General features: G+C 41.2%; 2 protein-coding genes across 5 annotated transcripts; both read right to left on the reverse strand.

The window, feature by feature from the left end:
• Positions 1-756: 756 nt before the first annotated feature.
• LOC121614799 (lysine-specific demethylase 4A-like) lies at positions 757-18,819 on the reverse strand. Of its 4 annotated transcripts, none has more exons than XM_041948881.1 (23): positions 18,663-18,819; positions 17,265-17,426; positions 16,766-16,941; positions 16,569-16,683; positions 16,219-16,412; positions 15,751-15,800; positions 15,545-15,648; positions 15,290-15,427; positions 14,886-15,112; positions 13,403-13,569; positions 12,594-13,252; positions 12,041-12,148; positions 11,749-11,863; positions 11,471-11,646; positions 10,904-11,117; positions 10,193-10,272; positions 8,459-8,514; positions 6,825-6,933; positions 5,718-5,909; positions 4,132-4,302; positions 3,731-3,850; positions 3,198-3,290; positions 757-3,061 (listed from the first exon to the last, which is right to left on the reverse strand). In XM_041948881.1, the coding sequence occupies exons 2-23, from the start codon at positions 17,403-17,405 to the stop codon at positions 2,924-2,926; spliced, it is 3,543 nt and encodes a 1,180-aa protein (XP_041804815.1). In that variant the 5' UTR covers positions 17,406-17,426; positions 18,663-18,819; the 3' UTR covers positions 757-2,923. The 4 variants fall into 4 exon arrangements, with proteins under 4 accessions (XP_041804815.1, XP_041804814.1, XP_041804817.1 ...); XM_041948880.1 differs by having other exon boundaries at positions 11,749-11,866; XM_041948883.1 differs by lacking the exon at positions 12,041-12,148 and having other exon boundaries at positions 758-3,061.
• A 925-nt stretch (positions 18,820-19,744) lies between these two features.
• Positions 19,745-26,779, reverse strand: LOC121615367 (protein ABHD8-like). The gene is made up of 5 exons (XM_041949701.1): positions 26,670-26,779; positions 22,747-23,579; positions 22,456-22,626; positions 22,076-22,292; positions 19,745-21,959 (listed from the first exon to the last, which is right to left on the reverse strand). The coding sequence occupies exons 2-5, from the start codon at positions 23,568-23,570 to the stop codon at positions 21,747-21,749; spliced, it is 1,425 nt and encodes a 474-aa protein (XP_041805635.1). The 5' UTR covers positions 23,571-23,579; positions 26,670-26,779; the 3' UTR covers positions 19,745-21,746.
• Between the last annotated feature and the right edge of the window lie 813 nt (positions 26,780-27,592).

The following is a 27,592-nucleotide window of genomic DNA, read 5'->3' on the forward strand; positions in this document are numbered from 1 at the left end:
CCTGTGACCACATCTAAGACTGAGATACAAGAAGAACCAAACCAGAATGTGCCAACCAACATTAGCTAGAAATCAATGCAGGGGATTCCCTGCGCCGAGACGTCACAGAGGCTTTTCTTTCATCATTAGTGGGTTTGAAAGCTGAAGTGCCACGGTTATGGCAGGATGTTGGTCCTCATTTCTCACTCCTGCCCACAAGTCAGCGACCACATCCAACCAGTGTTCACAATTTCATTGAACCTGAAGCAGAATTTTAAGGTTACAATAATGCAACGCCAAGAGACCTGAAATGGCACATCTGCGGCCTTTCCGTAAATTGAAACTGAGGCAGTCCAAAAACTCCCCAGAGGAATTTCATTGAAAGTCCATCAATACATTTCCAAGAAGTGTTAACTTCCTCAGGCCACACAAAGCATTAATCAAGCTCATTACCCGTATACACAATGTACCCGGGGTAAACCTGCGTGAGTGTGTGTGTGTGACAGATAACAGGCAGGCAGCCTGCAGACATAGATATACCAGATGGGGATTAGGTTATCAAACTGTCAACCTCGAATTCCACAATCAAATCTCCGGTGCAGATATGAAAAAAACGTATGTACATACACAAAGCAATATATCTGAAACATTTTCAAAAGCACAAACAAGCCATTAAAACCATTTATTTATAAGCTGAACATAAACACTTAGTAACCAGTTTCTAGCACACTATAATGTAGTTGTGAGCAGTTATAAGTGTTTATTATTATCAATAATGTATATCAATGACTTATAACTCTTCATGTGAAGCATGTAGTAGATCATGATTAACAGTTGCAACATGTGTAGTTTTAAATACATATATTCAACAGAAATGTTTTAATTCTATTTATTCATTCTCTTTATAAAATACTTCTTCACTCTCACGTCAAGTAAGCAACTCGATTAATTAATGGAGGCCATGAGAATTCGCTTTTGCTTTCGCTTTTATATCACTAAATATGATCAGAGTGATGTTGGGCCTGTGGTTGTGCACCAGTTTCCACAGGGGAATTCACAAGTGCTTTTTTTCTTTCTTTTTTTTTGTATCTGCTCGCTACTAAATTATACTGTTTATTATTAATTATTATTTTACCTGTATATTTTTGCTGGCTGGAGCATTCAAAATGCTAAATGTGGTGGTAGAGGAAAGAAAAAAAACCCTGATATCTTGCCGATGGATAGTCCAACCCTGTACAAGAGGGAACTTATAGTTCCTGCCTCATGTGGGCGTAGCAACACTGCATCCGGGGGCAGGGTAGCCGTATTCCTGGCATCGAGGCTGGGACATTTACATATCTGATTCTGGACAAGCCATTATCAACATATTTCACCCAAGGCGTTTTGATCACACGCAAACCTGCTTAGCTCAGCAGTGCAATGATCGAGACCTTTCACAACAAGTATACGTAATCAGTTTCGAGAAATGGACAGCGACAGAGGCATGCTGAGTTGCTCTGTGACGAATACGTCTTCATCTGATGCCTGTTCTGGCACAAATTTTGGTTGCCTTAGTGGTATTGTGTGTGTGATCAACAGCTGATGTTGATCAAGAGTGAACAGATTTAATGCTGCCTTGGACAGTGCCCCAAATAAAACTAAATGGACAACAACAGCCATGAACTAGGTCTCAACGGTATAAACACTGACCTAACGAGAAGTGAGTAACTCTTCACAACTCTCTACACAGAAGATCGTTTTAAAGCATCTACAAAGGACTCAGAATGAAAATAAGCTTGCCCACATGTGAAAATGTCTGATCACTTTTTTATTTGGGCTCAAACTATAACATGGTTACAATGTTCATCTCTAGAGCTAGCTTTTATCGGAAAAACACACAGAAAAACTAAATTAGTGGAGGCCACGTGTCTACAAAATAGTGAATGTCCTGTGGCAGGAAGGAACAATAAGTGCTTTTTGCTGGGAGAGGGGCTTGCCAGATTGGCACTCACACCCTCCAATGCCAATACAAGAAGAGTGAGCCTCATAATTTAAAACAGGATGTCTGAAAACCTATCAATATAATAAATATAAATACATCTGAGGTTTTCTACAGATTGTGAAAAGGACATGACAAAAATAGCTTTGTTCTCAAACTCAATGCACTCGCATAAATTAAGTGTAATAATAACATTAATTACAATAGTTATAATAAACCTTAAGCTTTATAAAAACCAAAGTACGCTTGGCCCTTTGAAATGTAAGGCTTGGGCCTTTAAAACACGTCTAGTTTTCTCCTATGTTCACAGTAGATGCACGTAGACATACCTATGAGAACAAAAATGTATGAAGTACAATCTGAAGATGTCTCAAAAAATGATCATGACACATTATTCCATTTCTTTGGGGTTATAACATAACAGTTCTCCAAGAATCCAATTGAGTCATCAAATAGTTATTGTAATCAACCGCTGACTGGCTCAAAGTTCATAGTTCTGCCTTTGTTTACCTACATGATTAAAAAACCTGACCTGAAGATAAGCTCAACTATAGAAGAAATAGTACTAAAGTAGAAAAACTGTCTACTGTGCAACGTGTAAAGATGTGTTTACTTTACAGCTGCTAAATATGGTGGTAGAAGAAAAAAAACAACATCTTGCCCCAGTTAGATAGTCCAACCTTTTCCATATTTAATAATTCAGTGATGGCTTCTTCCTGAGAAAACGAAAAAAAAGATGAAATGGAGGAAGAAAAATCAGAGTGTGATGGGAAACTGAGGTCTAAGAATATCATTCATGAACACAAAAGTCATTTAAAGTCCCAGCCGTAGTATAAATGTGTAGCCCGACAGGCTGTGGAAGAAAAAGGAGGGGGGGGGGGGCAGGACCTGGAGCTGCATCTCACTGTGGTGAGCTGATGACTTGGAGAAGGACAGGTGGAAAGCAGGAGGAAAAAGAAATGGACGTCACTCCATGATGGCTCGGTAAATGACCGGCTCGATGTAGTCCTCTCTGTACCGAGAGTTGATGACCCGTTGTCTTTTGGAGTTCTGTTTGACGTCGTTCTGCGCGAAGAGCTCAAAACGCATGTCTGATGCCACCGACTGAGGAACAAACGCAGCAAGGGGAAAAAGTCGTTAGTGCTTGCTGGTGTTACAGATCTCAAACACACAATAACTTCTTCAGGTTCTTCAATATAAGGTTCAGACACCTTTCTGATCAAAAGGGGGTTGTAGTTACCATTCGTGACTTGACTCGTTTGGGCAGATCCTCATCTAGAGTGTAGATGTCCTCTCGCTTGGCTGAGATTTGTGATCCATCCTCAAACTCCACCTGGTAGTGTACACAGACACACATGCACACACAGTGAGTGAAACCATTAATATTCACATAATCTGCATGAAAATTCCAGTCACTGCCTTTAAATAGTTATAATTATAGACAATTTAAGCATTTTAGTCACATGCTGCAGTATGAGCGTTGGACTGGGTAGTACTACAACAATATTATGCAGGCTGTTGTGTCACATCATCATTTCTCTCTGATACAAACTACACAACTAGGCCAACCACGTAAAAGCACTACGCTATAATGTTCCTCAAATTGATGAGCCATCGATTATTAACATGTCCAAGCATTTTTTCCTTTTAACCACGCAGACCACCCACATTTTGAGGGTGAGGAATATAACCCAACATCCTCTGATGTGGTCTGAACAAACTGTCGGTGCAAGAGACAGAAAGAGAGACAGGGACAGATGAGAGGAGGTTTACCAGGTACATAAGGATGGAGTGTGACGCTACAAACTTGGCTCCATATATCAAACCATCTGTCCATCGCACTTGAACAGCATCGCCTTTGGCGGGTGGACCAAGCCGCACACAGTCACGGTTCTAAAAAGACAGTGAATGGCAAATTCAGGCTATGTATTAGGAAAAATATCAAGAAAGGAAACTAAACAGGAAACCTTCATTATATTTGCTTGTATCTGTCGGGGCCTATGATTTGATCAAAAAACACGGATGGAATCCTGGAACGAGATAATAAAAATCCAATAATCAACTGTAAAATTGTCAAAAACTGGATTGAATTACGTTTATCTGTGTGTGTTACTACACTCCAACAAATATCTTTTCACGTAACAGAGTAAGTGATTGGAAGGAATTCTTTTCACCTCGATGTCCTCAGGGAAGAGGTTGTCGCTGTAGGACCCGTCGTCAAACACAACCTCGTAGAAGGTGGCTGTGGTCAGTTCCAACACCTCGCTGTGGTAGTAACGGCTGTTTTTGTGTTTACATATCACCCTCTGCCCCACTGTCACCTCCCGCAAGGACGCCTTGTTGCGCTGGGGGACAGAAACCGAGCGTTACTCAAAAGCAGAAGACTCGGTGCTGTCACGTGGAAGAAAAGCGGTTGTAGTGCCATAAACACAAGTCTATAATGATAACTCAGTGAGCATTAGTCTACTGTAATGACAAAAACAACATTTGAACAGCAGTGTGCACCCTAGAAATTATACTTCTCTCTGGTCTCCAGGGAGGGTTGAATCAAGGACAATTACAACTTTCTACGTCCAATTGCTCAGCCGTCCTTGGATAACTATGACCCAGCTGAGAGTTTTCACAGACTGCTCTCTGCTTCCTAGTATGAAATACATTGGACAGCTACACCAGATGACTTAGACAAGCTCTGGCTTGTCTTCACATAGCTCAATGTCACAACAGCAAAAGAAACCTTCACAGCAAGTTTATTTAGATTCAGTGAGCATTAATTTTGTCGCTGCGAATCTCCTGACAGGACCAAACAGATGTCTGTCTCCCCCAATTAGTGAATCAACGCAGCATGAACATGTACTAAAGAAAGGATCCCTCAGGTAGTTTTGAGAGCTCACAAAGAACGATTTCTGTGCTGCACGGCTCACTAAAGCAGTGCTGGAAGCTAAGATGCGAGTCTCCGTAAAGGTCCTCTTTGTCAATTATCTACAAGAACACAGAGACATCTTTGATAGCACCAAGGGGCATTTATCCATCTTACGAAACAGTAAAAAATATTTCATACAAAGAGCTGGAAAAATGACATGAACTAAGCAATACGAGTAATTGTTGGTACTGTAACCTTAGGACACAATCAACAAAACCTCTGACACTTCAGTTCCACTGAAACTTTCAAATGTATCTGGAATCTGATCCTTACAACATGGCACACACTAAAGGATTAATGCTTATCTTAATGTAATCTGGTGTCTGACCGAGCGTGTTTGGGCCTGCAGATCATGACACCTTCCTGGTGAAGAAATCACCCATCTCCAGTTCCATGGAAGGAAACAACTGTTACAATGAGGAACTGAGCAAGGTTGTGTTTTAGGTGGAGCATTATTTTCAACATTAGTGCCATTTGAGGAATAGAATACAGTCATCCAGAGGCAAGTAAGAGGGAGGTGCTCTCACAAAAGATTTTTTTAGCAGACAAAAACACTCAAAGTTCAAACAAAGTCAGCTTGGCTTTTTCCCAGAATATGGATTCCAGTTCACAAAACAGAGACCAATAGATTTTTCAGCTAATCAATTCAAGTACTGAGATTAGACAGAGGAACAAGTGAGCGTGCATCATATAATTGGCTTTTTGTTTCTTCTGACGCTTTAGTTGACCCCTTTTTCTCGATAAAACCCCACCGCTTGACAAGATAAAATATCTAAAAAAATATATGACCTTTTCCACCTATTCGTTACTATGGGCCTGGCCGGGTTTCCACTATGTTACCTCAGGTATGAGGGGCGCTCTGTGTCTGTGGCAGGTGATGAAGACAATGAACGGCCAGTCATCTGGGTGCATGTGGATGCCAGCTGCCTGAGCGCAGGTGGGGTGAAACGCTGTGGAGCAGCGTCCGTGGGAGCACTGGACGCAGCAGCCCGTCACCTCCCTCTTCATCCGTTTCCTGCAGTACACACACTTCTACCAGAGTGACAAAGGCACAAGCGTGGAGGGGGAATAGGGGTCAAGAGGAAAGTAGGAAGGAAGAACAAGGGAAGGAAAGGAGGAGAAAGGAAACAAGCCAAGTGGGGAGGATGAGAGGGAGGAAGATTAAAAAAAGTTATCAAAGGGAGTAAAAGACGGCAGACCCAGACACAAACTGGAACACAGATAAGTTAGAGGGAAATTACACAACTTCCTTTGGATAATTTAATGGGTTCTGACATCATGAAGGCTTATTTAGAAGTAGATCCATTGAGAAAGGTCCCTTTGAGATCAAGACCTGTAACAATGGAGACAAGGCCAACTATTGTGAACCAAGTTCATACTTGACTCATACACAAGGCAGAAGGTAAGTAAAAACCGCGGTTAGCTAATGCGTATCATGAACTTTGTTTTAAATCAGATGTGATCAGAATGCTACAGCTCCATTACCCATCTGAAACAGCAGCTATTATTCAGAAACATCTGGGGCCAGAATGAGAAGTGAAACTGTAAGGACGGCCAACAGGCGCCACATCAGTTTCACTGCGCTGACATGTCTGTCCTCAGTGAAGACAGATGCCACCAGATTACGGCTCTGTTTACCAAGAATCCATTCTGTTTGGAGGGCAAAAGTGTTTGGCAGTGGAAAGACACACCTGACTTATGAATAAGAAGATAGGCATCACAAAAAGAGTGAGCAAACCAACAAAAGTTGCTGACAACCACAATAAAGCAATGTAGCATTTACTATACGTCAATGAATATTAATAGTTAAGTACATGAACAATTGTGTTTCAGGTTTCTGATGCATCAAATTAACAAGCATGCGAGCAAGAAAACAGGTCAGTTAACCTACATCAATGCAGCTGGACCAAATGCATAGCAGACCGCTGTAACCGAACAGAATCTTACCAGTTTGAACCGTGGCAGCGGGATTGCAGAGAGGTCAACGGGCCCCCGCTCGGTGATGTTCACAAAACGAGCTTCCAGCACAGTGATGGCGCACAGCACATGAACCCATCTGTGTGAAAGGCAAACAAGTTGATTTGGGACAAACAGTTCAATATCTGTTCGAGTGCAATGTTTCTAGAAATACAGCAATGCGGTTACACTATCTCAATCAAACAGTCTGTGCGCTCCAATCTAATGTTTGGACTATAATTTAATGACTGCATGTGATCCAAAAGAAACTACTATTACTTCTGTTTCCACTACTGCCACCACTGCTCGTAATGTGCATTGTTAAATAGAACATACAATTCAGGACTGATACTGATACATCAAACTGTCAAATACATACTGTACTTAGGGATGAAATTATTGATAAATATTTAATAATTTCAATGGAAAAATATCCATATGTAGAGTATGTTGTTTAACTTGAGAGTCAAATGGTAATTCTTTACCTTGGACAAAGTAGTTTGACAAAAGAATAATCTTAATTTATTGCTCATGCATCTGCATCGCAGAGTCTTGCTCAGCAGTTTGTGTTTGCTTAGTTGTCATGGGGAGAGCTCTCTCTATGATATCTGAGCAAACTGTATTTGCTGAGAAAATGGAGCGAAAGCTCAGAAAAAGCTAGTAAGTGGACTTGTAGTTGACTAGAGCTGAAACCCTGAAAGCTGAAAGGTTTAAAATAACCAGCCGCTGGTGATTTAAAACCATATGAAGGGGAAAAAAATTATTCATTTCATAGCATTACATGTTGTAACTGACATCCACAGTAGGGGCCCCAGCCCAAATCCAAAACTTCAAAAAAGGTAAAAAATAAAATAACTTTCTGTAGAAACATATGCACAGAAGATGACATCAAGATACTGAGAAATTATGGGATATGTTGCATTATTCTGAACAATAAGAAGAAGCAACAACCAAGGGTGAACACCTCCTCTGTTATAAGCCATTCAACATGGACGGTTGCTTCAATCTACAGGCATTTCCTGTTATATCAACTGACATTCACTTGCTGCCTCCTACGCTGACTGATAAAGTGATAAGTGTAAACTGCACATGCACCCACATCTACTGTGTCTGGGTGGATGTGCGCATTTATCTTAAGGGCTGAAGTAACAGACCTAATGTAGTCAAAACAGAGAGAGTCGCTGCTGTGTACCAACCAGTCAGACTCACTGTGTCTCAGCTGTTTTGTAAACATCATGGCTCAGGATGATTTTCCTTAAAAACAACAACAACAAAGGACTTTGTACATTCCTCTTTAAGATTGCCATGATCTTTAAGCAGGTGTTAGGGCACTTTAACTTTGTGGAAAACACTACATCTTCAGTGTTGTCCTCGTGGTGCACTAGTGGAAAAAAAAAGGTCCATCCAATAAGCACTTTGCTGTCTGTCCTATAAAATCAAACTCATTCTGCCTATAAATAATATCTCATTGGTTTCCACCTAAGACTGACCCTTCACTGTCTAATCTCACTGCACATTTAAATGAGTATTCTTACATTTGAATGTGCCGAACATTTGAGCTGGTCCCTGATTTAGATTTTACAGCTCCAGCGTTGGCAGCACTATTATCTGCTGGAATCACTTACTTGTCATTGTTGGCTCTCTGCAAAGCTCCACCTCTTAATGAACACAGACAGCAGTCCTGAAAGAAGAAACACACAACAAAGTTTTTCAAAATACCAGCTCTGGCAACTGCCTCCTTTATCTTTATCACATCTAAAGCCTGATGTTTGGGTAAATGTTCATCTGTGTATTATTCATACTGGGGATAACCACATCTCCCCTACTGGATCATATGGATAGGTGCTAGCAATTTCAGCTAAATCTATTGCTTATCTTTTTAACCCACTGCACACCTGGTATGGCAGCTGTCAGAAACGCCTCACTGCACCTTCTTAAAACCTGTTCTACACAACAATGCAGGAACTGGCAGGAAATTAAGAGAGCTGGTCTGAATTCAAAGATCAGTCGCTTTGCCCCTATATCCATCACATTTTTCAAGTTCACCTCACCTCTCAAGTGCTGCTGTTAATTGACAAGAGCATTTACACTTCCATATGTCATTCAGAAGTTTTGTTCAAAGCTTCCTATCACAACAGTACAGTGCAACACACCTTGCGTTTCCCAGATATTACACGTAACACTATAAAAACAAATACAAAATATCACAGGAAACCCTGAAAAGAAAGTCGACTCAGTGTGCTACAGAAGGAAAAAGCAACTTGATGGGGACATGCTGAGTACATAAGTAGCAACAATGTTAATAACACGAGGAATGCCTACAACTCCTGTGAGAAAATCTGTGGCATTACGTGTTTTAATATTTCTACTGAACAAATAACTACAATTTAATATACTTAAATCAGGAAAATGAGACTCCTCTAGCTCAAAGGCACTAAAAATGCAAACAATTTGAAACAAAAACAGTGTGAAGCTAAAGTCCATTGAGGTGTCACAATGAACTATAGAGTGAAGCATTGCCCACTGGTGGTCACAGGGTGTCTGTGCCAACACTGGACGATATTCTCAGAATATTTCACAACAATCTATTGTTCTGAGCAGACAGGAATGCTGAAAGCAAAGGAAACTGAAAGATAAATTTTACAAAGTCAGAAAAACAAATCCCTCAAACGATAACAGACAAAGGACGGGAACACTCACACTGTCTCAGAACAAAGGAAGCGGTAGCATGGAGAGCCAAGTTAATTTAAGTGTGACAAAAGCGGGGCTGCTGTGGTTGTCCAGTTTACTAAACTATTAGAACTACAAGTCCAGCACAAGCTACATTTGTGGTGCTGGTGAGGTACATCATGGTTTATATTTACCTGAGGTTAAATAAGGGCATGACAAGGTGCAGATGCATATATGTGTTTGATGTAAAGGCAAAACAGAACTGCAGTCAAGAAGCCATCGTGATATTCACAATGGTGGAACAGTAATTTTAGCTGCAGCAGCTGCAAATGACTTTAAAAAAAAAAACGTTCTTCAACGTCCCTGCATGCAGCAATGGAGTTTGTGTTATTACATACCGATGAAAAAGGCTGTCAGTGACTGGAACTGGTCTGTAACCTCAGGAAATGAGCTGTGAATACACCTGTGTCTTCAATATTAAACCCTCAGTGTCACAACAAGTGCTCTTCACTCTAAGTTGTTCGTAGACCAACCGTTTCACTATTTCACGACAGCCAATTTTCTTGACCAGGTACAGGAATACAACATTTTTGCTGTAGCAATGTTTGGTTTGTTATCGGTACGATGAGCAATTTAAATGATCTTTATTGGAATAATGCCTATCCCTATAGCCAACCCAATTAACAAACCTCTGTAATGGCATCGGCCTCACAGCGGGCGCACAGCCAGTCGTCTAGCTCGGCTTCATCTCCAGAAACACCGTAGCAGCCTGAACAGGAAGTGAAAAGAACACATTCACTTGTCACACCTTCACTTCTCACAGGCTTCATTTCACGGCATGGTTAGTAGTGATGCCTGGCTGGTTATTTAACAGACACAGTGAAAAATAAATAAATAAAATGGCATGCCCGTACTTGTTATTTTATAAGAACAAGAACATGAATGTTATCGCTGAACATTTGGATCAAAGATAAGAAAGACCGTCTGTGGTCACAACATTGTCCTGCCTACATAAAGTAAAAACAGGATCAGGGATTTTTACTTTTTTTTGGTGCTTAATTGTGACCCAACACCTGCAAAGTATTTGTGGATGTGTGTGTGTGTGTGTGTGTGTGTGTGTGTGTGTGTGTGTGTGTGTGTGTGTGTGTGTGTGTGTGTGTGTGTGTGTGTGCCTCTTGGAAAGAATTTCATGATTCCAAAATGGAACAGAACTGATCAGCAGGCTACAGCCAAGTAAAACATTTTAGATACAGAAATTAAAATAAGGTAATATTGCAAAAACATTTTAATTAATAGCATTTCAACCAGCATAACAGTTCTATAACAGACATAACAGACTCTCAGAGACTCCCTGAAGTGTTCCTCCCTATACATACTTAAGATACCTGTTCATCACTTACTGGTATGTACGCGGACACAGCACTGAGTACAGCTGACCAGCCGGCTGGTCCCGTCCTCTGCTACATGAGGGTTAGACAGTTGTCCCTCCCCGCTGTCATTCGTCTTGTTACTTTGGGTGTTGAAACACATTTCAGGGATGAGTGGCTTGGACCACTGGTGGCCCCCTGGACGGTTCACCAACGTCACACAGGAACTTCCATTACTGGACTCCGACTGGGGGTGGGGGGGGTCCAAAGTCTTGTTAGTACATTATTTCAGACATCCCTTACATGAAAATCTGATGGATCCAATCCTCAGTTAAAACTGGCTGTTAAGTAAATGCACAACTATATTAACTTCATCTTAATTCCTTAGGCAAATTAAAATTTGCGGGACATTTGTTTCACTTAGAAACTGCACTGACAAGTTATTCCTTAAGAAATAAAATAAAAATAAATATTAACCAGATTATAAATATAGAAATTGTTTTTAAAAAGAAAAAAATCATGACATTTTCTCTAGATTAATGATAATGTAATATTAAATAAGAGAAATTCATAAAAGTAGAAAATACTCATAGTTGTCACCTGATGATAAGTGTGGAAGAGCAGGCAGATGCAGCAGTAGGGGGCCTGCTGGCCCATGCTCTTGTTGTACTCCCTCTCTGCCTGAGGGTTATATGGCCGACACTGCCACAGCCGGGTTATCGGCTTGGCCCACTCCTCTTTCTCCTCTTGCTCAACCTCCATATCTACATACACGTCTGCAGCCGGGATGATGAGATGAAGGACATTTAGTACAGTGCTTGGTAAACTGCCACCACACAAAATATTTGTACATCATGCAGAACTAAACAACTGCGTACCATCGTCACTATACACCTCTCTGATTAGAGGGTGATGACGGGGCAGCTTATGGAGCTCTGCCTGTTGCTGCTGCTTCTTCACAACCGACTTGCAGTATGATTGCTCTTCTGACACCTGCTGGAGCAAGAAGTGTATTGCAAGAAAACTTTCAATAATGGACATACCGGTTGCCACAAAGTCTTGCAATTCTGAGGCATATTGGGAGCTCTGTACTGGTATGCATACATTTCCAGATAAACACTGGGTCTTTTGATCCCTCTGAGGATTTGGTCACAACTAGTAACTACTTACATGATGACTCTGAGCGATCACCTTCATCGCATCAGGTATTGGTTTCCTGACAGGAACGGTGTCTTTCAGGATGACAATGCCACTATCCGCAAGGGGGCATTGTTTACTCTGTAGTTTGGACAGCATGAATAACATTGAACATTCATGGCAGAATAATGCCTAATAAAATGCATTCTGTCACCAGAGAGATCTTTTAAGGATTGTTCTGTTAGTAGAAGTACTAATAACGCCAAGCTAAAAAATATTATTATGCAAACATCATGCAAGGAAAATGCACCAGTACAGAGCCACCAAAAGTCTTGTTGCTGTGTTTTCTTTAGTGTCGACATGTACAATAATATTATGAAGCAAAGACACATGTATCTATGAGCACTAAAAATGAACTTAAGAAGTTCAATCAAGGTGTATCAAGTTGACTGAAAGACAATACATGCAGCATAAAGCATGTGCTCAAACATACAAATGCCACAGTGGACAGAGAACCACCAAAAAAAAAATAATAAAATAAAATAAAAAACAAAGAACAAAACAAACAAACAAAAAACTACCAGACCTTTCGCCGGTTGTTCTTCGGGGCCTCCACCTCCATGTTGATTGACTCTCTCAGTTGTGTTTGAGTCCTAGAGGAGACAGACTTGCTGGTTGACTCAACTTCAGGCTTCTCAACTTCCACCTGAGCCTCAACTGGCAATGGCATTTCAGGTCTGTCCTTCTTTTGGTCCTGCTCCACAACACACACTACTTTGGTAAGAACGGTCTTGGTTTCTGGCAGTGGCTCTGTTCTTTCACTCCCTGGTGTCTGAGGCAAGGACTGAACCGGCATGCGTAATGGTGTGCAGGTTTTGTGCTGGAGATGACGGGGTTGGTGCTCTCTGGCATAGCTGTGCACCTGCAGCTGTGTGTGAGGCTGCTGCTGCTTCTCTAGAGTGTAGTTGTGTACTTGTAGAGTGTCTTTTGGGCTCAGAGTCCTGTGGAAGAGCAGGCTGGCAACCCCCATTTTGCGGGCAGGCTGAGCGGTGGCTTCTGTCCATGTTGGTGCGGTTGAAACTGACAGGTGTCCATTTCTGGTCTGGGACTGAGACGAGATCGCAGGGGCACGAGTCTTGGTATAATGAGGGGGGCGGCTGACATCGCTGTTACTTTGGGTCAAGCCCCTGTGAAATGGATCCAATAAAGTGAGCTTGGTTGGTGTGACAACCAACTTTGGTGGACCTGCAAATTAAATCAGAGGTCACTGTTTAGGAAGTGCGAATGAAAAATGCACTTTCATTCCATTTAATTTTCTTTCACCACAAAAAAAATGTTACCAGAGGCTTAGCAGCCCTACAGGACACAAGTAAGATAATGCACATGTGATAATACCTTTATTTCTCTTGCCATCTTGTGACACAGTACGTGGCGGTATAAGGCTTAGCCTGGGACGCTTTCCATACTGCTCCACATCTTCCTCATCTTCATCCTTAGGAACAACCTCCTCGGGCACCTCCAGACACACTCTGTGTCTCTTGGTCTCTATCCTCTGTGTAGTGCTGAGGGTTTATCAAACAGAAACACGACAGATGAGAACAGAAGACTTTCATTCCATTTCCTTTTGGTTTCTGATCTGATCTGATGTTCAGGAAACTGTACAGTACGATTACAAAAGTATCTTTCATATGTTTATGAAAGGAACTGTTTTGCTTCAGGGGGAACGCCTCTGGATGTGTTAACTATGAAAGCACCATGGACATCAGGAGTGTGTCAAGGACAGATTCACATCACAGCTTCAACCTGTGCACGAGAATTCAACACAACACAAAAACTACAGCTTTGAAAAAAATAGTTCTGAATCATCTGAGAGTCCTTTCGCAAGGCACTTAAACTTAACACAGAAGAATGTGTAGTGAGTAGCCTTCAGGTCCAATCGTGTCTAACTGTTGTGTGGAGCTGGCCATTACTGGAAAAGTGCATCTCCAGTACTTCTCAATATTTATTAAGCCTGTCATTATTGTTTTGTCTAGAGTCATTAGGACTGATTAGCTCTGCTGTAATTGACCTTTTTTAACTTAATTATGAATACTGATCAATACTCTGACTTGCTTTGGAAAAAGAGCATCTGCTAAATGTTGTAAACATAGCAAACATGAGGGATACAGAAATTTCAAATCCAATTACATTGATGCAAGGCAACAACAAGACATACAAGGTCATAGGGATGGCATCCTCAAAGGTGTTTCCAACATACTGTAGAGAGCAAAATAGTTGGGAGTGCTAAATCAGCTTAAATTGTAAACCATTTTAGCAAAAACAAATATATAATAGGCAGTGATGTTACTAGATGTGCATCCTGTGTCTCTGATGTATCAAAATCTGAAAGGATGCAGTAAAACCACTATTGAAAGGACATACCCTGTTTTTACCCCTGATAATGTTACACTGAAAACAACAAATCTGTGTTGAACAACAACAACAAAGAGGTTTGAACAACAAACCTTGCTGACAACTAAAAAACAAGAACTGAAACGTGTTCACCAACTACTCCACCTCAGGTTTCAGCTCGTCTCATCAATTAACCAAGCAGTGACAGCTAATGGCAGCTTTATGGGTCCACTTCTAATTCCTCTCGTTTAAATTTCAGGTACAGTTTTAATACGCATGCATACAACCATAAGAATGTAACCATATAGCATCAAACACAAATCTAACACTACAAAAAAGTAGTCATAAATTGCATTTGTGTCATCTTCTATCAAATATTTATTGGGGACTGACTCAAATGACCAACTACGTGTTCCGGGGACTCAGTACATTGAAAACTAATCCACATCACTGACTAGGACATTCTTTTCTGTGGTAAATGACCCACCTCCTCCGCTCTCCGTCCTCCCCACAACTCTCCATGGAGTTATTGTTACTGTTGCTGGTGAGGTCATTAAAGGACTCCCCCAGGAACTCCTTAGCTTCTGGGGTGGGCCGTGAGTGATCAATGGGTGCCACATCTCGCCCCGCCAGCCACGATTCATAGCGATCTGGCTGGAATTTATTCACAAATACATCCATGGAAATCTTCACCATGTCTTTACGGCATGAGCACTGCAGGAAAGAAAAGCACAAAAACCTTGATTCAAATGACAAACGTTACACATAATATTGTTACATGTTCATATATAAACATACAATTGATTGTATGAATGTGTATGTTTACAATCTTCTCTGAAAGACAAAACTTAGGTTAAGTGCTGGTAAATGCTGATATTTAGAAGTCCTCACCAAAACTGCTTGCTTGCCATACTCAATCCATCTTTCTGTGGCAAAGTTGGTGGATTCTGCACAGTTGAAACCGTGGTTGAAACCAGCATGATAGGCATAGGGGAAAGTTACCATAAACTCACCAGCCTCCTGAGTAACCTTAAGGAGAGGTAATGAAAGAATTAGTAAGTGCAGTGTATAGATTTGGCCTGTGTAGTGGGTATAAAGTAGAATTCCTCGGTTTTAACTATGAATAAACAAATACTCTACTCATACCTTGTCAAATGGAATACCATACTTCTTCAGTATAGACGGAGAGATGAGTGTCATCTTGTGCCTCAAAAAGGCCTCACAATTCTGGGAGCTACCAGGAAAGAACCCTAGAAGAGTAGAAGAGAAGAGAGAGTAGATAGATGTTAATAGTCGATGATAGTAAATGGCCTTATACATTTACAGACGAATATTCCACTGGTCTCTCTCACCTTTAGCCAAACGCTCCAATCTTTTCCCGTGCTCTGGAGGAACACAGTACCTGCACATATTCAAAGAAGTCTTGTTACTCACAGTATTATGCATTTATATGTATATTATTTGATGTGTTGTCAGATGATGTTGCATTACTCCATAGAATTTTTCAACTCACTATGCAACATTTTTTTAAACTAAGCACTCGGATATAGGATCCCCTGGTCCATCAATGCCATAGTGCCACTAACATGAAATAGAAAGCCTCCCTTTTCTGTGTGAAAGGGCCCTTTCTTATGTAGATTTTATATCAACATCCAGATCACATCACAGCACATATCCCCAACTGCAATTCCTCTGGGTTTGAGCAGTGGGAAATTAACATCACAAAATTTTAAAATTAATATTACAATTAAATAAGAATGTGTAGCAATCCAAAGCTATATTTCCATATCTATTCAAGAAAGAATAGTTTGAATCGTTACCATGATTTGGGCTCTCCAAAGTGCAAGTAGTTGATACTGTAGAGGTCCATGTCCTCAGTGTGCCAAGCAAACGTGGTCTTCCACATGCCAAAGTACAAATAAGGCGTATTAACACCCTCAATAGTGATGCCACTTTCACGTTCAACGGTATCCAAAATAGTGTCCAGATGGCAAATGTTCCACTCTTTGACTTCCTGCAGGAGTAGAGCAGATAACACAAGATCAACAGATGAGATTCCAATGGGTGAGAAAAGCCACTATGATCAGCATCAGCTTCCTTATGTATAAGGTCAAGAGATACACAGATAAAAATTCAATACAGCAGCGACATCCAAGAAGTGTCAACTCACAGGGTCATAAAGAGTTCCATTCACATCTGCCCCATATATGGGAGGGTTAAATGTCACATTCTTCCAGTACTTCCTTTCCAGCTCCTCAAAGTCATCATAATGTGGACTACAGAACCTATAAAAGACATTAACAGCAGTTAGACTGAACAGGAGAAAAAATGGAAAGTTTAAATGTCCCTTATTTCTGCACTTCTCACTTGTCACTGTTGGCAATCTTGCGGAACTCTCTGACGGTCATGGCCTTCTTCTGAATGTTGTACTGTGTGAAAAGGCCCGACTGGCCTGTCACAACCTGCTGAATGGGTGCAGGTATCACCAAATCGTCAATATCATCGTAAGAGCCTCTAGGCTTCCAGTCCTTCGGTGGGACAATCTTGGAGAAGGAAAGTGGACAGTGAGTTATTTTGTTTTCTTAACAATGTTCGTTATGTTCGATCACTCACCAACAAACCCTTGGAGGTATGAATGCATTTCTTTGTCTGACAAGCTGATGTAAACATGCATGCAACAAATGGAGTGATGGAATTAAAACAGCAGATGACCTCATGTTCGTCTAAATAATTTCCGAGAAAAATGCATCATAAAAATCATACAATTGCTCTTTTTTTTTTTTTTTTTTTGCTTTTAGTAATTACAATCCCATAAACACTACAAGGGCTATGAATGTGGTCTGTGGAAAAGTGTATCAGTACTTACCTTTGCCAGGCCTGCTTTGTGTGCTCCCTGCGACTCCATATATGCAATGTAGCGACTGAAGTTCTTAAATTCCTCAGCAGCGGGGTAAAAAGTCATGATCCTCTTGGAAGCATGGTTTTGGGAAACCACGTCTGACGCCATCCCAAAACTCAGTGGCACCTCCTGTAGATTGCAAAAGGGGAAATGGTGATTTTACGATTTGATATTTTGATTCAGTATGGTTCTTCTACCCACAGCCATAGATTTTAACTGGATCCTGTACATTTGCCCTGCATTCGTAAAGCTTAATTGAATGATTGCGAACATTTATGTACAGTTAAAGAATTAAAAGAATATCTAGCAGCAAGTAACAAGAATATCATATAGTATATTTTAGCACATTAATTTTTTAGGACGTCCCAAAGTGGCTGTAGACAGTATTACCATTTCAACATACATATGCATATGAATACTGCTTGGCTACCAGAGTGATGACTATTCAATACATTTGATCTTTCATTTTTGACAATGCAAATTAGATTACTCTAACTATTTTACTCTCTTAATATCGCTGGTTATGAATAGTAGAGAAAGCATGGCGTTGCTTAAATGCCTCTTGTTATGTGTCACTGTTGTATGTTCGTACGTTTCCTCACTATGGCGGGGCAGAAGCTAGCCTGCACAGGGCTGGGAAAAGCTATAACCGCCCCTGATTGGTTAAACCAGCGTCTCTTTAATTCGGCCCCACTGTCAGCTAACATTAGCTCATTTGCTAACTTGCTAAAGAAACATGAGCTAATCCATGTAACCAACATACAATAACATATAGCATTGCATTAGCTAGTCTAACAGCGTAGCTAGATGTTTTTCCTGGATTTCAAGTCGCATGTAGTACTGATCATGTACATGCAAATTAACGTCTATTACTGACTGTGAACTCGTCAGCTTGTTTACACGGTGTCCCAAAGGAGAAAGTAATAATCACAAAACAGCTAGCGTTGGCTAGTTCACGTTAACACCGTGATGGGATAGGACTATTTCCTGTATTACAGATATCACCATAGCTTGGTTACATCCTATCCGGTTCATTCGTATAGTCTGCCGTTAGCAAACTTGGGTACAGCTAGCTTTAACGTTCTCACAAGTGTTGGCAAGTTATCAAATTAGGGCATTTTTTCTGATAAGCGTCGTTCAACAATTACTTGAGTTAAGTTTTACAGATATCACAAAAACTGAAACTATCGTTCGTAAAGTCAGTGATACCTCACGGTTAATCCAGGAAAGAGACGGCACCCGACACTTAGCATCTACATTAGCTGTGGAGCAGTTCCGGCTAGTTTAGCTATCAGATTAGCATTGTGAGTTAAGAAGATAACATTCTGGGACGGTCACAAGATAACTCGACATGCAAACACTTACCACCTCCTCTCAATTGATTCAGACGGTGTTCCTTTACGTTGCAAATGTCTCGTAATCAACAGAAACAGCAGTTATGAACGGACGAGAAAGAAGACAGCTTGCTAACTAAGCCCCCTGTGAGTAGATCACTATCCTCCATTACCACTTCTACGCATGCACACGCACCCAGGGAAGTATAAAAAGAGTCACACGCACACAGATACACGCACCTCGGATTTTGTTTACCACAACACGCATGGGACACGCTCAGCCAATGAGAGGGCGGCTTTGATGGCTCGTCATATGATAGACATAAACGTTAGTTTAAAATCTTTTTTCAGTGACTGTGATATTGTGCATGTTGTTATTACATTGGATTTCAATTATTTTTGCAGAGAGCTGTGTTTTAATATACATTTTGGTTGTTTCAAATATAGTAGGTTAATATGATGGTAATGTTTCAACTCAACCATCTATTTTTACTGATCACAATGTAATCAGTATACCGTTTTATTTTGGCATTGAAAGACAAAATTAAAGATACTGGAAATGAAATAAAAACTTCAGAAAGAGATATAAAAAACCTTTAGATGATAAATATTAAACATAAATAGAAATGTAAATAAACAACATTTATGTGGAATTGATTACATTTGCTAGAATGCTATGATGATAGACAAAGAAAATGCATTGATTTCAAATAATTAGGAAATATAATTTGGTTGTACTCATGTGACTGTATCCTGCATTAAACCATAACATGTATTCCTTCAGCTACAGTGCTTGTGTAATTTTCACAATGGAGAAAAAATCCCATCTACCTACTTTTTTCTAAAAATGGCTTCAATTTGTGTGTGTGTGTGTGTGTGTGTGTGTGTGTAACTTGCATTACTGTCATATTCAAATATCGAATCTGTACTGAAATAATTGTAATGCTGTTACTCACTGAAAAAAACAGACTGATCACAAACAAATCAAACAAGGCAAAATCCTCTGTAGACTGTGAACATCTGTTTTATTTCATGCCAGGAAAGGCATGTTCATACACTGAGTCCAACTGTTTTGATAGGCTATATAACGTTATATGCATCTACATTCAGGCAGTGCATATATTATGATTCCCATGAATAAATGCAACAATAACATTAACACATTTTGTTAACCACAAAAAGATATAGCACATATGAGCACTGACAGTTTGTATATGCACACTTCTAGCATAAGAGGAAGTACATGTGCACCCTGTAGTCCATACAGTTTTACTGACCTTTTACACCAAAGGAGACATACAGTACATTGCATCAGCAGCACTTGTTGGTTTTTGGAAAGTTCATAGAGAATATATGATATTTTGAGGTGTCAGTGCCATGTCAGTTTATTTCCACTCCATTCCTTTTTATTTGTTGTTGTTGCATAAGACCAGTCGTGTTGCATCCGCATTCTGTCAAAATGCATATACTGTATAACAGACCAGCATGGTCAGTACAAATATCCCTCTTTTTAGGGGACTTTCTCCTTTGGCTGAATCATGTTTGATTTTAAGTTTTGGACACTCAGTCTCAAATCCAACAATTTACACCTTCTGCTACTCAAAACAGTATAAACTATCCAGTCAGCAGATAAGCACTGTCAGGGAACATAATAGACTGTGCTTTTACTTGCATTTTATTGTCCCACTATGAGACGAAGCAGCACCCATGAATGAATGTCTTTCCGTGAGCATAATGTTTAGCTCAGTCTCTCTGTCTGACACTATTAGACAAATAGGTTGGTCTGAAAAGGAGTAGGGGAATATACTCTTGTCTTGCATTTACCAGCCGAGAGACACAACAGCTTAAAGCGGTCAATACAACCACAATTTGTTATGGCAGTTGCTGTTATTTCAGAATAAAGGCAAAATAATACTTCATATACATTAAAAGGAACACTTATTTGATTAGAGAGGAGTCCACTGGGGCTTTTTCAATATGAGAATATATTGCAACTATCTGAAACAACCCTCATATCTTTTCATGTTCTGAAGTCATGCAGGGCCTCTGTACTTTGTATCCTTAGGATAATATATACTATTGAAGAAATGGCTGCTAAAATAAAGGAGAAGAATCTTTTGGCATCCATGTTTGTTTACATCTGTTTTTGCAACCAGTTCACATACAACTCTCATTGATATTACTTAATTTTCATGCAACTATGAATTGGTTACATTGTGCTTAACATAGACACACATAGCTTTTTGGAATTAGATTTTATATTAGAGTTCAATATATGCAAAATAAATTGCTGTAATTTGGAAATAGATGAGCCAATTGTATTGACGATAGCTGTAATTTTGAGCCTTTGTGTGAGATGGTGTACACTGCACATTGTATGGATGTGGTTAATATGTGGCTGGATTGCAGATGAACTATGATTTTTTGTGTTTCTCCTTCTGGCATAATGTCATGTATGTATGCATGTGGTGCAATTATTAAATACACTTTGCATGTACATTGGTATATATTTATGTCTAACCCATATTCCACTACCATCCAGTCAGTATTTGATAATAAACTATTATCAGCTGTCCTTCACCTTAATACTGGGAAATCAGATCTGTAATTCCTGAATACACTTCATATTGTTTTTCCCATTGCAAGCAGATGTGAGACCATTGTGTAAAGGTAAAACGGAAGCTCTGCAGCACTTTACAGAATATTTAAGATAAAGGTGAGGAAATTCACACACCATCTGATGGATTTTATGCTTTCTGCAGTAGTCAGTTCACCAGAAAGATTTCACACACAAATCACGAATGGACATAGTCCTTCTGATCTCCAGGTGTTGTGTCGTTTTGCAAACGTGACGCAATGGAGCACAAACTGGTATCAAAAAGTGAAGCAGAAACTGACTGTATTTGTATCCATTCTTCTCATCTTTATATTCGTTCCATCGCTCTCTGGTTGGCACCATGCCTAAGTCCTGCTTTATCTTTGAGCACCAGTGGCCGTCCACATCCTTAAGACGTGGCCCTGTTTATAACAGCTCTCAGCCTGGGAGCAGCCTTAAGAACACATGCCGAAAAAGGCCTTCTGCTTGGTTCTGTGATAAAACTAGACTCCTTCTTAGTTATTTGTCCATAGGCTTATTGATTTTCAGTGTGTGGATAGTGTCAGTGAGAGCAACAGTCTTCTCTGTGTCTGTCTTACTGCTGTCTTTTCTAGACATGTCAGGCTCCCATAGAAAGAACTCATGCAGGAGGGTGTTGACGGTGTCAGGACACTCCATCATGACCATGTGACTTCCTTCCTCAATAACCTTTAAGAATGCAAAGAGGAGGATCTAGAGAGGGAGCAAAAGATGAACGCAGAACATTACAATAGGTAACATTACATCTCGAAAACACAACATTTCACATGGTGACTCAGCACTTGTTCCCATACGAAGATGTACTGTACCTCTGCCATGCGCTGGTCTTCATCCATGGGCACAAACTTGTCACACATGCCATGAACCAGAAGGATAGGCACAGTGAGCTCAGCATGGTAGACCTCATCCCCCTCAGGCCAGTACTGGCCACTCATCATGGCTCGCAGGACAAACGGAGACACGTTGAAGGCATTGCCCTGCTTCAGCAGCTGCTTTTCTTTGGCACCCTGACGGGCAAATCCAGCTCTGAAGGTTAGAAAAAGAGAGCAAGTGTTACTTGGAACTGTTAGGTCTGCAATTTGATGATCGGATATTTTGCATGAGTGCTGCAAGATTGTAAGTTCTTTGTTACTGTGGTGTGTCACTGTCTCTAGTGTCAATTTGAGCACCATACAAATGGCGATCTTACTTGAGGAAGCTCCAGGCCAGACAGGGTGACAGACAGTGCAGGACACAAGATGGCAGCTGGAAGATGGAGCACAGGCTGGGCTCCAGAGCTGTGGGACCACCTCCATTGATCATCACCACCTTATGGACCAGATCAGGATATTCGTGGGCCAGAAAGGTGCAAAATGACACACTGGGAGAGATAAAATGAGATGGGTAGAGCATGTTAATCACTACTAGATAAACTACTAGAAAAGGAACTTTGATCAGCTGCAAAATTGATTCATAACAAAAGCATCTCAGAAATCCTCACCCATATGAGTGGCCAATGAGAATGTTGCGTTTACGAGCATATCTTTTAAAGATGGCACGAAGGTCCTCTGCAAGGGCATAAAAAGTGTAAGCTGCTGCAATCTGTGGGGCAGTGCTGGCCCCATGTCCTGCTAGGTCGGGCGCGATGACCTCATAGCCCAGCCGAGAGAAGAAGTCCAGCTGGCTGCTCCAAATGTCCAGAGAACCTCCAACACCATGAACGAAGAACAGAGCTACGTCCGAGTGCGTCCCTTTGCAGCTCGAGACCACCCTCTTTGAGTCGATTAGCACCGTGCGCTTTGGCTTGCGACGGCGGCGGCGAGGAGGCGGTGCAGGTTTCTGTTCCCCAAGGGATGGAGGAACTGGAGGAGGAACTGGGTTGGGGTCTGGAGAAGAGGGCATTTCTTTGTAGTCAGCCAGCTCCACCTCTACAGTGCTACAAGGCTCCAGATCCCCATCCTGACACTGAAGGATCTCAGAGTGCAAAACATCACCGAGATTCTCAATCACCAGCTGGCCGTTGCGGTAGACGGTGATCTTCCTCTTGCAGTGGACGCTGCTGCCGGTATTGCCCTCCTTATTAAAATCCTCAGGAGAGCTGCCATCGTCACAGTCGGCATCCGTCTTCTCCTCGCCTGCAACTTGCTGTTCCGTTACCACAGGCTGACGCTCTGGGATGATGTGCCGCACTCGCAGGACTCTCCCAGGTTTCACCTCCACAAACTCAAAACCATCAGAGGGTTCTGATGACTCCAGGGGCAAGACCAGACTGGCAGCCTTCCCAGTGAGGCAGCACAGTATGCCTTCAGTAATACTGGTCAGCATGGTGCCTCCCTGCACAAACAGCATCACATACAGAACAGAGCAGATCATCACTCAGATGCTTAATTTGAAATGTAAAAGGCAGATTACGTATGTTTATTAAAAACTACAGACTATGTATAGGGGTAGGTTTGTCAGGCTTACCACAATTCTCTGACTAGCTGTTCAATATTTATTATAACTGTTCCCAGCTCTATTTCCTGACGCAGCGTTTGCAAATGTCAACAGCTCACCAGGATGAAGCTGCGTCCTAGCTTGGTTCCTATAATAATGGAACCAAGCTGTTTCCTAGCAACGCAGTTACAATGAAATGGCCTTCTTTATCCTTCCATCAGACCACAGCCAGTGTCAAGTGAAATGAAACACACCAACAAGGATGCTTTCATTTTATAGTCTCCAAATCCATGCAAATTCTAAACTCCATAGGCAGTCTAAGTGCAGCTCTACAAACACACTCACCTGGCTGAGTAAGCAGCTTAACATTCAGGGATTCCAAGTTCACAAACACACGACATGAAAACAATACTTGTGTCGTACCACAGTTTCAGTGTCAGTGACTGGCTGACCAGACGTTACTGTTAATAACTGCTCCTTTCCACATGGCCAGAATCAGGATGTATATAAATAGAAAACAACACTCATGGGGCATGACTGTGTACACGCCTGTGAACTGTATGTCTCATAATAGTATGATAGCACTTTTTCAAGCTATACTGCTTTCAGTGGAGATAAGGGAAAAATCTTTGTGCTCCTGCAAATGTCCAGTCACAGCTAAACTGCAATTTGGCAGTTGTGCAAATAAAGCATAATTAGTCCTCACTTCATCCAAACACAGGCTGGTTATCTCTAGGAAACAGAACAGGAGGAGTCACGTCTGCATACTTTATTGTTTCCTGGTTACAGAGAAAGCAGTATGCATATTATTGCTCATGACATATCATGTAATGTGGTTTGTTTCATGTTTCCTACTTAATATATTTACAACCCCAATTCCAAAAATGTTGGGACGCTGTGTAAAACATAAGTAAAACAGAATGTGATTATTTGCTGATCCTATTTAACATGTACTCAATGAAAACAGTACAAAGACGATATATTCAATGCTTGACCTCACTTCATTGATTTTTGTAAATATCTGCTTATTCTGAATGTGAGCCAGCAACACGTTTCAAATAAACAAAGCAACAAAAGACTAGGAAAGACTTTGGAACATTCCACAGGTAAACAAGTAACAGGTGATTGGTAACAGGTTAGTGAATTTCTCCATTGTGAGATCAATAAAGTCTAATCTAATTTAATCACAGCATCCCAACTTTCTTGGAATCAGGGTTATAATAAGAAAGGATAACATCCAGGCATCTTGTTGCTTAGAGACAATATAAAATGAATGGATGATCTTAAATGAACTTTAATAAGGTAAATATAGACATAACTGTGACTAGTGGGGATTCATTTTTATTGATTTCCTTTATCATGGATGCTGGGGTTTCATGTTTTTGTTTATTAAAGATTTTCTACAGATGAAACTAATACTAATCATATCTCATTACAATATACTTCCAACCGCCTTCAAATGCAGATTCTTATTCCACATGTATCCGAAATTCAAATTCATGATAAACAATCCTCTTGTAATAGTTTCTTTGTGTTCCATCCGCTTTTGCTAAAACACAAAGTCAACAAGGTTGAGGCTTTCACACCAGCTTGATTAAGACAGAGTAACGATACAGACTTTTAGTGCACAGTGCTTCAGAGGTCTGCCTCCACAGTGAGGGGAACATGGAGCTGGTTTATCTAGTGTGCGTTTGCATATGCACAAGACGATTAACATGTGCACGTTTGTGTGCGTCCATGTGTTGTTGTTGCTGGCGACTGAACGATGGTCTGAAGGTCAGTGCATCAATTGCTCTCCAGTTACAACCAGGAGCCAAGTGAGTGTTGACTGAAAGGGCTGTCTCTCCACAAGCATCAAAATGGAGCGTCGACACGATGAGGAGACAGTCCAAGCTGCAGCTCAGCTGTCAGTCTTAAAAACTGCAGTGAGTCTCATTTTATTCTAAAGGTGTGTTTCATAGTTCAGCCAACACCGGTATCAGTATTTGAAGCCATTCTGTCACTTTGTTTTAAAGCTATCAGTCGTGCCACATCAGCTACAAGCAGGCCATGATGAGATAAAGGTGTCCACTGAGGAAAGAGATGGTCACTCCTGGCAGTGGTGAACGTTCTGACGGCATGGCAGGACGTCACCTAACCTTCTTTAACAGTTTGTTTGACCCTGGAGAAGAGATGCCACCACACCTCAAAAACAAACAGCACTAACTGCATCTGCACTGACACAACAACAGCCCTGTCATTTAAATCAGGGACTCTCCTCCTGACCTACTATCCATCAGTCCAGTCCACCAGTATGACTATAGAGTATGACTGAGGGGACCACAATCTGAAATCCACAAACCCTAAGTCAAAAATTCTGAAGACTACTCAACCATGTTATTTTTTTGTCTGCATTGCAGAATATATAGGTTGATGTGTCTGCCAAGTCTTACAGTAACACACATTTGGTACACAGTGTGCTGCTCCATTTCCACAGCAGCGCGGTACAGTACGGCGCAGTCTGACATGACAGCTGCTGCACATGGAATGCGTATATATGCAAAAATGACACCATTTGAAGATAATTTCTGTCAAAAAGGCCTGATGCACAAATGTCCTGGAGTTTAGCTGGTTTACAAGCCTACGACTCCAAAACATCAGCCTTAAACCGCAGCATTAGGCTCCATGTTGCAATCATTTCACGTAAATCATTAATTTATCATCGTGTTTCACGATAATAACAATGCACAGTGAAGGACATTGCATAGGCCCGCTTAATAGCGTCGCATCACAAATAAAGACAATTAAAACGCCGCGGCTGCCTTGTGCTGATGGCCATAAAAGCAATGCGCATATAATTGATATTACTGACAGATCTATTATTTTGCGCTGTCGCGAGACGATTGCATGCAATAATCGTGCAGCTCTTTATTGATGCTGATGACTTTGTGCTCCACGATAAACACGAGCTAATTAGATAACACGATGCAATAAAAATCGATTCCTTACCTGCAGAATCACTGATGATTAAGGGTGATTAAAAATCTGCAGCGAGATATGACGGTGAAGGGCCGACGGACCTGACCCGGGGAAAACGGTGCATCTGGTGCAACAATTTGTCTAAGCTTGTGATGCTGCAAAACAGTGCGAGCCTCTTATTAGCGTCATTAGACTGCTATCACAGAGCACGGAGGGGCTTGAACTGATGATGATAGCAAAGCACGCATCCGTAAAAGTGTGCCAATTACATTTCCATAAGACATCCATTACCATAACAAACCCTATCCTTTTTTCTCTTTCCCTCAGCATCCACTGCGCACTCAGGCCAGACCCTACCCAGCCCTGCTGCCCTGCATCCGCAGCAGCCACAGCGCTCTTCGCGCATTTTCGCTGCTGAGTGGCAGCGCGGGGGGCGAATAGAGGGCGGCGGAGCGCTGAGAAGAGGCCAATGGGAGAAGCTAGTCTCCTTGTTGCCAAGGCAGACAGAGCAGCAAAAGTGCTTTTTCTTTTTTTTTTTTTTTTTAAGATAGTGCTGCTAATTATCTAAACAGGCAAAATCATGGTCATGATCGCGCCTACATGTGTGATCCTATTTCAAATTCTGCACCCGGGTTTAAATCATCCCAAACCGACACATGGAGACGTGTTATTGCAGTTGCTGCTTCACTGAAGGGAGAAATGACCTTTAAGTTTTCACCAATTAGATTAAGATGCCCTGTCTCCCCCTGCTACCCTTGAACTCACATCAACAAATTGGCACTGCTGGCACAGTCCGGTGCCTGTCACGGAGCAGCCGGCTGTGACGTGCACGGGGCGGAGGGCCTGTGAGCCAACAACTGTGCACTTTCTGCTGCTGGCCGGAGTAAATGACAATAACTGCTTTATGTTTGTGAATGTACGCATTGGTGCTTCGATGAAGCGGTTCAAAAATC

Source organism: Chelmon rostratus, chromosome 12 (assembly GCF_017976325.1).
Source record: "Chelmon rostratus isolate fCheRos1 chromosome 12, fCheRos1.pri, whole genome shotgun sequence".
NCBI classification, from domain to species: domain Eukaryota; kingdom Metazoa; phylum Chordata; class Actinopteri; order Chaetodontiformes; family Chaetodontidae; genus Chelmon; species Chelmon rostratus.